The 12234-nt window shown below is 40.1% G+C and overlaps 1 protein-coding gene and 2 long non-coding RNA genes across 9 annotated transcripts in view; 1 reads left to right on the top strand and 2 right to left on the bottom strand.

The window, feature by feature from the left end:
• The window catches only part of DOCK9 (dedicator of cytokinesis 9), a 115974-nt gene extending 115773 nt beyond the window's left edge, over nucleotides 1-201 (bottom strand). For all 5 annotated transcript variants that reach the window (XM_065678017.1, XM_065678018.1, XM_065678019.1 and 2 more), the window contains exon 1: nucleotides 11-201. In XM_065678017.1, coding sequence (XP_065534089.1) covers nucleotides 11-124 — 114 coding nt within the window. In that variant the 5' untranslated portion in view covers nucleotides 125-201. The remainder of the gene's footprint in view (nucleotides 1-10) is intronic.
• A 420-nt stretch (nucleotides 202-621) lies between these two features.
• LOC136013718 (uncharacterized) lies at nucleotides 622-9060 on the top strand. Its single transcript, XR_010612337.1, has 3 exons — nucleotides 622-796; nucleotides 6393-6681; nucleotides 8689-9060. It is a non-coding gene; the product is annotated as an uncharacterized LOC136013718 (long non-coding RNA).
• LOC136013717 (uncharacterized) lies at nucleotides 3295-11596 on the bottom strand. Of its 3 annotated transcripts, none has more exons than XR_010612334.1 (3): nucleotides 11371-11596; nucleotides 9652-9789; nucleotides 3295-9037 (listed from the first exon to the last, which is right to left on the bottom strand). It is a non-coding gene; the product is annotated as an uncharacterized LOC136013717 (long non-coding RNA). The 3 variants fall into 3 exon arrangements; XR_010612335.1 differs by having other exon boundaries at nucleotides 11382-11596; XR_010612336.1 differs by lacking the exon at nucleotides 11371-11596 and adding an exon at nucleotides 9946-10046.
• Between the last annotated feature and the right edge of the window lie 638 nt (nucleotides 11597-12234).

Here is a 12234-nt window from a genome sequence, read left to right as displayed (position 1 = left end):
CAGCACTCACCAGCAGGACGGAGCCGCGCACCACCTCGGAGACGCTCTGCCGCAACTCGGCCGCCGTGCCGGGCTTGCTCAGCGCCCGCGTGAACTTCCGAGTCTCCGGTGCCACCAGGGCCATGGCCGCCCGCTGCCCTCACGGCACGGCCGGCCCCTCACGCGGCGGCGGGAGGCGGGAAGGGCGCGAGCCCCGCCGGCGGGCGCCGCAGCCGGTGCCGCTCCCGGCGGGCAGCCCCTCCCCCGGAGGAGCGGGCGCGCACCGCCCCCCCCTCCCTCACACCGCCGCGGAGGGCGATTGGCGCTGCAGCGAGCGGGGCGAAAGGGGCGGGGCCGAAAGGGGCGGGGCCGCGCGCGCGGCAGCCCGGAGCCCCGCCCCCACCTGTTCCCGAGCCGCCTTTCTGATTGGGCTCCTGGTTACCTGCCCGGCTGCGGATCCCCTCCCTCATTGGCTTAGCGCGGACCCGCAGGCCAAGGTGAGGGGCGGGGCCGGTTGGAGCCGGAAGTTGCCGCCTTTGCCGGGTAGGCCCCGCCCCCCCCGGCGGCTTGTGGTGAGAGGTAGTGGCTGCGGTTTGGTGTTGGTGGTGGGTCTTGGGGTGCGGGGTTGTGCTTCCCCCGGACCGCAGCGTGTGGCGGTGAGCGCGGCTCCGAGCAACAGAGTCGGTGGCACAGCGTTGCCGGAGTGGCCGCTGTTGCCTTTGGGGGCCGGGAATACGCCCCGGGAATAGCGGCGGTGGCCGTGCCGTCTGCCCGGGCTCTGTGCCGGCGGCTTCTGCTCGTGTTTGTACCTGCAGCTGTACGTACGCACTTGTACATGCGTCTGTGTGTCCCGTGGTGTAGTAGGAAGGTTAGAAAGGTGGAAAGTTGGCGTGTTCGGTGTCCATGGCGCTGCTAGTGCATCCTAATGAGGCTTCAGTTGACAGCGCTTCCCCTTGGCGGTTTTCTTCTCACAAACGGCTTCTGGGTTTAGGTAGAGTTGCATCAAAGAGGGCCTGGATGTAGCTTTTTTAATCGCTGCGAATTCTGTCTGAGAGACTGGCCCGTCTCCGAAGGTGCGCAGGCATTACTCACTTTATGACTACGTTGGGGAGCCTTATCTTTCCCTACAAATATCTGAAAGGAGGATTGAGCAAGGAAGTGGCTGGTCTCTTCTCCCAAGTAACAAGTAACAGGACAAGAGGAAACGGCCTCAAGCTGCGCCAGGGGAGGTTTAGACTGGATATTAGGGAAAAGTTCTTCACAGAGAGGGTGCTCAGCATTGGAACAGGCTGCCCAGGGCAGTGGTGGAAGCACCGTCCCTGGAAGTGTTAAAAACCGTGTAGATGGGGCCCTCAGTGACATGGTTTAGTGCTGGGCTTGGCAGCGCTCGGGTAACGGCTGGACTTGATGATTTAAAGGTCTTTTCCAACCCAGGTGATTCTGCGATTAAATTTTTTAAATGCTTAAGAGCATTTGGAGAGCGTTAGGGGGTTGTATGCCTTTACCTTCTTAGGCATCTCTTCTCATAAACCAAAACCACTTTCCTACATTGAATATGGTTTAGCACAGGTGGAGGGAGCAACTGAGTGCTGTGCACAGGGTGGGGGTGGTTTTCAGGTGGAAAAAGGTGGTCACAAAGTGATTGTGTCTGAGGTGGTGTACTCAAAAAACCACCTGCTAGAGAAAAGGCCTGCTTTTTTTGATGCTTCACAGATAAATGTGTAACTAATAACATTTGAAATAATTAAGGCAGTTCTTACAGAATGACAGAGGATAAAAAGTCTAAATACACAAATGTGTTGCTTATGGGGAGGGAGGTTTTTTTTGATGAAGGATCTTTCAACAGGTACTTTGCAGACCTGTATCAAAGACTCATTTACTTAAATGTTGAGCTATGGCTCTTTTAGACATCTGTCACAATTTGAGTGTTCCTATTAGTTTATACCTTTCTTTGGGAAAGAGTGTGCAGGGACAGGGGCTGGTCAGGCTCATTGAAGTAACTAGAGTTCCTGATTTCACAAATCCAAGACCTGGTGTGTTTATGAATCAATGTTTAGGCTAATAAATCAGAAAATTAGATCCTGGTGAGACAGATTGTCTGAACACAGAGCTGGATGAGCAGCAATGTAAATATGTAGCTGGAGTAAGTAGAATGAGGTATCTTAGGGTCATATTTTATTTTTTCTCTTAATCTGTAGGATATGTCTAGATGTCAAGCCTCCACAGGTAAACATGTCCTAGATTTTATATAAATAATAGATTAGCATTTTCTAAAATAAAATCATGTGTTATTTTTGGAGCATTCAGGTGCTTTGAGTTCTGACAATTCTGGCAAAAAAAAAAAAAAAAGTTGTCTAGTCTACTGATTTTATGGTTCCTTGAATGTAAAACGGGACAATTTAACTGTATTTACTCTGTATAAATATTTCCCATCTATATTATGCAACTTTGCTGGAAAAGGGACAGTTTTCCAAGCCTGGAGAAGACTCTGAATGATACCTGTATGTGTAAGAAAAATGCACCAAATAGGTAAATGGTAGTTTATTTAGGAAGACTGTATAGGATGCCCGTAAGATGATCTTACCACAATCATAGAATCATAGAATAGTTAGGGTTGGAAAGGACCTTAAGATCATCAAAGCTTCTCTTCAGCTGAATGCATTCAGTTAAAGAAAGAACATGAAAGCAACAATTAATATTGTGTAAAATGAAAGGAAAAACACAGAAGCTGATAAGCAGAAATGGTAAGCTAGCAGTTGTCAAACAATGAGAATGAATAATAATAGCTAAATATATGAATGAAAAGTCTTGGCTCATTGCCTAAAGGACAAGGGCAATACATTTTCTTTTTAAATGTCAGGGTCAAGGAAAAAAACAATTTGACAGTGGCATGGTTTCCCATATACATTTTTCAGTAACAATGATGATGTATAAAAACATTTATTTAATAGAAACCTGGATAATGCAGTAATGCTGCATGGGTATAATTGCAAATGTTTTATTCAATCATTACTTAGTAAGGATGCTAAATACCAACAGGTAAAAGTAAAAGACATTTAAACTTTCAGGACCAACTAAGTAATGTCCTGGAATTTTATGCAGTTCTGAGTCATTCATGGTAATGATCAACCTGTGTATGTTTGTTCCAGAAATGAAAGCAAGAAACTGATTTGGTGCCATGAGAAATGAAAACCAAAAGGTTATTCAAGTTAAATAACATGGCAAGAACCTTTGGAAAAATCATGAAAGTAAATGAAAATCACATATAGGAATTTAATAATTACTGAGTTTCTAGTATCAGCAGGTTTTCCTGGAATTGTTGGAATTTGATATTGTTTAATGGGATTAGCATTTCACCTGGCAAAGGTAAATGTATAATATTGAGCTTCTATTAAGACATTATGCCATATTCTGTTTAGTGTAAATATTCTCTTTAAAAATATGTTTATACAAAACTTTCAACATACATTTATCTGAACAAAAAAAATTACCCAGCAGGTCTGAAAAGTGATTCTATCTTGAAAATTATCATTGAATAGAGACCTGTTTAGCAAAATTAAACCAGATCCTCATTGTATCCCCAACCTATTCATAATCTTTATGAACTTGTGTACAGAAAACATAAAATCATAGACTCATAGAATGGTTTGGGTTGGAAGGGACCTTGAACATCATCTAATCCCAAACCTTTACCACGGGCAGGAACACCTTCCGCTATACCAGCTTGCTCCGAGCCCTGTCCAAACTGGCCTGGAACACTGCCAGGCATGGGGCAGCCACAGCTTCTCTGGGCAGCCTGTGCCAGTGCCTCACCACCCTCACAGTAAAATCATCATTAATACCTTAGATGCATCTGTAAATATTTGTAGGGAGATACTACTGAAGCAGAGACCGTTTTGTTTTTTTTTTGCAGGGCAGGTAGAATGGATCTTACTGGATTGTTTATTTGAATACAAATTAGTAAAAAGGCATCTAAGTACAAATATTTTTAAGTCAAATTATAGAGACATTATAGTGTGGTTATGAGCAACTTAAAGATTCATGCTTATGGTACAAATCTTGGATGTGGAAGCAAAGGAATATTAAGAAGTAGTAATAAAGTTATATGTAGCATTTATCAACCTATCACAAAAATAGTGGTATTGTATTTTAACACAAATAATAAACTAGAAAAGCCAAGAAAATCTGCCTTGCTATGATACTAAAAAAACCCCAACTCTTTAGCTCATACAAAAGCTTGATCACAAAGTACTAGGATTTGCAAGAGAAGAAAATTTCAAATGTTAAGTCTCTTTAATCTGCCAGGTGAGGTGACAGTGAGAACAACTAACTTGCAGCTACAATTATACTAATTTAAAATAAGCACAAGATCCTTTTATTTTAGACACAGGAGGAGTTGTTTGTTATAATATCCTTGAGGACCCGCTAAATTCTTTCCTCCCAAATTCTAGATTAGGATTCAATATATTTTCTAAATCTTGTGCTCCAAGTCATCCCTGAAATTAGGGACTCAAAACAAAGTTCACATTATAAAATTTCTAGGCTGATATTGCTATGGAGGTCAAGCTTGGTGATCATCATAACCTCTCTGGCCTGCAAATCTGTTCAGTGAAGAGAAGAGCAGGTGAGCAATGGCCACCAAGTCATAACAAATGATGTGGTTGGAATAAGTGCTAAAAGAATAGAGAAGGCTGGGAAGTGCTCAGTAAGCATTAGACACACAGACAGTATGGAGGTTTTACAGATAATAAACGACTTGGAACTGGATCTTAAAATCCAGATAAGGTGCATTCCTTTTTTTGCACTCTGAAAGGCAGAGGCATAAAAAGCTACATTTTGATAACATTCTATCAGCATTTTAATGTCAAAGGAGCTACTAGTTCTGTATAGTTTTAAAAACCAAATTAATGGATGGCTTGCTTAGCGTCCTCAAACATGCTAACCCATTCATTGGTGAGCTGAAGTAGGTTCGAGATCCCTTTTAAAATTCTCCCAGTGCCTGAAAGGAATAACGGAATGGTTTTGCTGCATGTGGCCAAGACTGACTTTTTCACAGACACAGCTAATCTGTCCTTCCTAATATTATGCAAATAGTGCACACAGATATTTCTGAACAGCAGCTTTTAGTTCTTTTTATTTATTTACTATTTTCTCAGTGGAATATAACAGTATGCCAAAGTTTATGTACAGGATTATGCAAACATTTACATATTGGTTTGATTATACCACACTGATATACCCCATGAAATCCTTAGTATGCAGTCTTAAGGTGATATAACTTTTTAGCAGGTGGTGTCTTTCATTCATTTTAAATTTAAATACCTGAAACTGTCTATTTAGAGAAAATGTGTATTTCCACTGAGCAGATACACCATAAATTACTTCAATCGTGTTTCTTTTGATTATATTAGTAAGAAAGAGCACACGTGTGTATGTGTCTCTGGCTCATAAATGGAAATTATTTTATTCCGTACCTGGAAATCTGGGTATATCATGTGGTGAAGGGCAGGAGGATTTAGTGGAAGTTTCTCAGTAACTTCCAGCATGTCACTGTTCATAAAACTCCATGCACTACCTGCTCTGAGGCATGATGTCACCAGTTTCAGTGTAACTGTTTTAGGCTTAACTATTGCAACCTTGCCAATAGGAACTTGAGGAAGGACCAGGTAAATACTCTGTGGCCTTTCTACCCATTCGGCTGCAATTCTAAAAGCTCATTCTTCCACTTATACTTCTCATGGTCAGCAGAGGTATTGCAGGATTAATATAAGCAACTGAAGCTTTTTCTGCACTGAGGCATGGCATAAATATAGCTTTTTCGTTGTTTTTGGTGGGTTCTTTTGTCTTGAAAGCAGAAGGGGTGTTACCTCTCATGCCCTGGCTAAACTCCAACTAGGGTAACTGTAGTTCTCTTTAAATAAATTCCTATGCAAGTTTGGAAGGATGCAGAATAATTCACTTCCTGCCTTTTCCACTGACTCATAAGACAATTATGACACTTCTTTCAGTTTATCAGTCAATTAATCAGTTTCATTCAGGCTTCTGGGAAAATATTCCTTCTTCATGGCTAAATTCTTATAACTAACACAGAATATTAGTAACAACTTTTAGGAAATTAGTCATGTAATGTGAGCAGAATGCCGCATCATTTTCTTCTATTTTCAATGGAGTACAACAAATGTGTGATTTTTAAACATGATAGTAAATTGATGCAGAGTGGCTGCTCTGCTTGTGGTTTTGATTATTTAGGTTTGTCTAAACTCAGTTTAGCCAGTTTGTGTTAAACTGAGGTAATGAAGGCTACAGTTAACAAAAGAAAAATGGATGCGTAAGGTTTTGTACCAATTTACTCAGATTAGTAAATTACTAAGAGTTTAACTCCTACAATTTAAAATCTTTGTTTATTTCCACAGCTTTCGCTGAACTGCTATGTACTCTTAAGAGATACCCCATGTCACGACCACCAGCAGCTGCTGAAGTGCATACCATGGGACACATCTTTCTTTTATTATCAACATAAGGGTTGTTTGTAGCCTTTAGAAGAGGATTTTTCTGCTCAGTAGTGATAGAGATTTCCAGCTAAGCCAGACCATATGCTGATTCCTGGATTTCTTATCTGTAATCAGTCTTTCTTGATGTTGTCAAACATGTTCCCATTAAAAGCACAGAATTATTCTGGTACTTCAATTCTTCAGTGTTCAGGTACAATATTATTATTCCTTACTACACAAGCCAGTAATACATTTCTTGCAGTGGTTGTATTTGTGACTCTCCAGCCACTTAAAAACTAAGAGCAGCATGGAGAGAATGGCTCATAACCTAGCACATGAAAGTACTGACAAGGTCTCCTGCAGACACTGTAATGCAAAGTAGTCTTTATGACTACAAATCCCTCATTATTGAGTTGCCTGCTCATTCCCTTAACTTGGCATAGCTCACGTTTTTCATCTGAGTAGGTAACTTCTTCATACACAGAGAATTTGGATAAGTGTTCCTTGTTTTAGATTTAGTTTAGAGTCTGTTCCAAGACACGAGCTGGGAAATAAGTAATAGGATACGAGCTGTATTCAGCAAAGCAATCAAGTGGTGATTGTTTACACTGTATGTGAGTCCAAAAGCTCATAGTTCTAACCTCCATGGCAGAGTAACTGATGAAGCAGAGATCTTTGCTGGCACTAGGAAACAGTTGTTGCTATGTGCTGTTGACAAGAAAATGAAAACAGAATAGGTATTTTTATAGTGCATGCTTGTCCGGTATCCATTGCAGTCATGTATTTAGGAGCTTGTTTCTCCAGAATAAATGCATACTCAAAAATATTTGACTTTGGTTACTATGCTTTCTTCCTTGCCAGTTCATCTGGCTGTCGCTTAAAGTAATCATAGCAATTACACTACCACAAATAAATGTCATCTACTGTCATGAAATAATCTGTACAATATAATAAGTACAGATGCTTACATCTTTATGCAATATGCAGCTAATAAAAATAACTGCATAATTGCTAATTTCTACTGGCTAAGGGTTTGGCAGATTTTGAAACTGCCTGCTCTCCTGTGATTAACCGACTTAAAGTAAATCAGTGGTAGCAGTTTTTAAACTTTTTTAAATAGCTGCAGGGCAATCTTTAAACAAAATGAAACAAAACAAAAATCCAAGCAAACCCAAACAGAATGCCTGGCCAAACCCAGAAGAAATTATTTAAAGGGTTTGAAAGTTTCCTGTCCCTTTATAATTTTTGCATATTTGTAGCCTGTGATGGTATACCACAACAATAAGCCTTATTCATATGGGTAACCACAGTGCAACTACTAGAAATAATCACATGAGGAACAGCTGCAAGAGTGAATTTGTGGATGTGCTGTAAATAAGAAAATTGTAAAACAGAACGCTGAAATGATTGTGACTAGTACAGAATGAAAGGGCAAAAGTCAGATATCTTTCCAAGAAATAATTACTTCTTAGTTGATCCTGGACTATACAACAGACTTTGACATTTGTTTTAAAACTTTCAGATATGACCAGTGTGCCCTCAGATAAAACTCAGATTTCTTAGAAGGGCAGTTGGAATTTTCTTAGCTGTTAAGCACAGCAGTGTTGGAGGAAGATCCCTGTGTGTGAATTCATACAGACCAGCTTAAGATACCTACTGTCTCCTATTTTCCTATGAAACATGATGGATGGGAAGCTCATGAGCATTTGTCAGCCTTCCTCTGTAAGGACAAAGGGGGGAAAAAGTCATATTAGGCTTGATTTCCTGGGTTTTCCTTATGTACTATTTTGTATGTATTTACGTTGTGTAAAAAAATAATACACAAATGGAAAATAAATTTACATTCAGAACTGGTCTTGCTTGCTACATAGGTTTTCCATCGCTTAGATGTTATTCTTCTGTCTTCCAAAAACTACCAGACAGTCCTTACCTTTAATTTTAACTGCATGTGTGAACAAAACGAGTTGTCAACAAAACGATCAGGTTTTTGTCTATTTGCAAGCTGCAGCTATGCTGTTCTGTGTGGTATTAGCTGTAGCAACTCTAATGTCTAAGAGCCTTCCAGGAGCTTATTAAGCAACATGTCTTTTCACGGAATTTTCATGTGGCTTTTTTCTCATGGAAAAAGTGTGTCTCCTGGAATGTTTTGAGTGGTTTTTTAATCATACATATTCCATCCCTTCATCCATCCACATATTATCTTCTTTTTTTCTGTTAGACAAGAAAAATTCACAGAAAGAAGCCTTCAAAGCTGGTGGCGTAGAGTGAGGAAGTAATTGCAGGAGATCCCTGGAAGGCTCCGTCTACTTTCTTGGAAGTCTTTGTGGAAGTATCTCACGTGTCAGAAGATGGAGTAACCAAACACATATTTATTTTGGAGCTGTGTTGTCCTTAGGTCCTCTCCTAAACACTCCACAGCTGTCCTCTAGACTGATAAATCCTTCAGAAGCTAACAATGTTTATACTCCAAATATAAAAAGCAGCTGTAAGGAGAAACAGGGCCACAAATTTGCTGGCACGTTCCAGTGGCTGCAGCAGTGATGAATGGTCTGTAAACCTCATATTTCCTATACAAACAACCATCTAAACATACATGTTATTTTTATATTTTACACATATAAAAATAAGTAAGTAAACATAAAGCCTTATGTGTCATTTCTTCTGACGTAACTTTTGTTTTCAGTTCTCAGCATGGTTGCTCAATCCTAAAATAACAGTGAGCAAAATCCGACTAAATGTAATTGCTACTGCTTTCAACAAGCTTTGCATTTATTTTGTAAAGATATCTACAATATGTTGGGCAGTGAAAAGCGGGTCTTTGTCCTTATCTTCTTTCAGATCTGTGTTCAAATAACAGACAGCTAGGATCAAACTGTCTTCTGTCCCTGGGGCTCACTCAGCCAGCATTCCAGCCCTGTACTTTCTCACTTTTTCAGGGTCATCTCCTTGCATGGTAATCTAAAGAAATGGGGTCATCCGAGTTTGCAGAGCACAGATCTGTTCAGGACACCATCTGTCTTGCAGTATCATCCCTAGATGCGCTGCTTGCCGAGCCTTATTAAATCACATTTCCATTTCTTTCTTCAGGTTTTCTATTATGTTTTAGTTATCTCCATACATAGTTACTTGTTGTCTAAGTTATTAAGAAAAATCCCTGTGTCCAACTGAATACACACATTACCTTCTTTCCTTCTTTTCCTGTAGTTTGTGAAGTCTGCTTCAGTTTTGCTCCTTGGAGCAAACGCTGTTTTTATTGTTCTTATTACAGACTTCTCGGCCTACATTCTTCTTTGGATTACTGACCACGTAACTAGGAAGCCTGGAAAAGAACATAAAAAAGAATATGTCTTTAACCTGTTTTAAGAATTGGACACATCCATGATAAATTTAAAGGACAGAGTCCTATAACTGGGAAGGGTTGTTAGAAAATGCTGCTGTAAGTAGATAATCCAGTATAAGGTAAAAAAAAACAGACCTAAGAACAAAGAATTAGAGGTTAGGATCAGAAAGGAAAAAAAGCCACAAAAATACCAAAATAATGTAATTGAAAAATAAAAGAAACAAAGTATTTAAGCTGGCCTGTTAGGGCCAAACAGAAGAGGAATGGTGGAAAGGAAATTCTGACTTCCAGTTAACAATTCTGCTGCTGCAGTTTTAACTTCTTGTAATTGTAACCCAAGAGTTTCCTGGAAGCTGCTAGCACGGAAATGCATTCAGCCTACAGAAAGGCAGGTTTTGCAATCCAAGCATTTTACTTGCTCTTAAAATGAACCTGAAATCTGAATTTAGTCCATTTTTTAAAGTGTATCATCACACGAGATGCTATAAAGCTGCAGTGAACCAAGGTAAATGGGTATAGTGCCTGTAACTATGAGCTTAAAAAAGCAAATTCATCAAAACAAAATAATATAATTTTGTTTTAATCAGGCCTGTGAAAAACTACTGCCCTGTGTCCCCTTCTCCTTCAAAAATTAACTGTTCCCTTTCCCACAGGTCTATACTGGTTTAGATTGAAAAGAGTGAATAACTGATTTAAGGAGCAGAATAAGCGGGTGTCCTAGAAAACAGATCCTGTGCCTTTCCACTCAAAAGAGTATTTTGTTCTGGCAGCCAAAGAAGTTAAGGAAACCTAGTGGTCAGCTCCCTGAAAACAGGCTTGAGCACTGCTCCACGGCTGCCCTTGTAGCAACACCATTCCCACCAGTTACCCTTTGCCATCAGCTCCCATTGCAGTGTGTCATTTCCAGCCAGAATTTCCAGCCCGTCGCCTTTCCTTAAGCACAGAGACCATTTTGGCTACAGCAGTAGCATGGAGATGTACATTAGAGGAGGTGTCAGGTTGTTTGGATTTCCACTGAGTCATAAAGAGGTACTGCTGCAAATTTCCAGTAACTTTGGGGGTCCCACCAAAGGCGTTGAGTGCAAGTCCAACATGGTGAAGGACTAAATCATGGAATCACAGAATACCAGGTTGGAAGGGATCTCAAGGATCATCTGGTCCAACTTTTCTTGGCAGAAGCACAGTCTAGACTAGATAGCCCCATGCTGTCCAGCTGAATCTTAAGGTGTCCAATGCTGGGGAAACCACCACTTCCCTGGGGAAATTATTGCAATGGCTGACTGTTCTCATTGTGAATATTTTCCTTTTGGAAAATGGCTTAAATGGCTCATTTCTGTTTTCAAAACAGCACAGACATTGAAGTTTGGGTACATCTCATCACATAAATAGTTGCCTAAAGCCCACTAAAAGAATAGCAACACATATCTCCAGAGGGCAGTTCATTTGATCTATTTCAGCCACTTAACTTAGAGTGAGACGAATTGCCCTCTGGAGGTGCCTCTTTCTGACAATCAGCAGTAAAGGAAGTATAATGCAACTGGTATGGCTATGGATAGCCACCTTTTAGATACCTTGCTTTCCTCCCCAGTTGTCTTGTGTGAGATTCCCTCTCAAGCTGCAGCCAGGATTTTGATCTGAACACTTCTCAAGTAGTAGTTTGCTTTGGCACTTCCAAATGCATTTGATTGTACTCTTCATTCAGAGATGTAGAATGGAATAAGCCTTCTTCTACCTTAGAAATACACATGTACAAAACATCATTGCCATGAAGTCTTTGGAGGTCCTTTGATCAGATGTCTGTATTTGATACACTTTTTAAAAGGAGAGGAAAAAAAGGAAGGAAAATTATCTATGGTAGTATTTGTACTGATAGACTTCTATGGATTCTTAACAGATTTTAGAACTTTAACAGTTCGGTAACACTAGGCTCTAAAGCATATTACATGGACTTCAATTATTCAACTGGTAAAATGAAACTCAAGAGTTTATATAATACGGCTTGTTGCTGATAATCTTTCAGTGGAATAGTCAGAGAGTGACTTATCTCTATTCGTAACTAGTTCTGCTTCTAAAAAACTTAGTGGGACTTAAACTTACAGTTTTGAACAGAATGTGTAAAATTAAATTCCTATGAGCTATGACATAACTAAATCAAATGTCATATGATATCCAGAGAAGTTTAGCAAAATCAGTGATTTGATTATGATTAAAGTCTACTTTAAAGGTGTTGCCAGCTCTACTCACACCAAGAAGCATCTTTGTCCCTGAAAATCCCCCTTGAAATGAAAATATTTATTGGAAAATATAGTAAGAATCATAAAAAAATGCAAAGTTAGGGTATTAGAATTCTAGCAGAATCAGTTTCACTTAATGATACTGTATCTGCAAATATAAAATTAGTTAGCCATTCAGGCACTGTCTTAG

This window comes from Lathamus discolor, chromosome 4 (assembly GCF_037157495.1).
Source record: "Lathamus discolor isolate bLatDis1 chromosome 4, bLatDis1.hap1, whole genome shotgun sequence".
Classification (NCBI taxonomy): Eukaryota; Metazoa; Chordata; class Aves; order Psittaciformes; family Psittacidae; genus Lathamus; species Lathamus discolor.
Note: the sequence above shows the minus strand (reverse complement) of the source record. Positions and strands in the feature narration are given on the sequence as shown.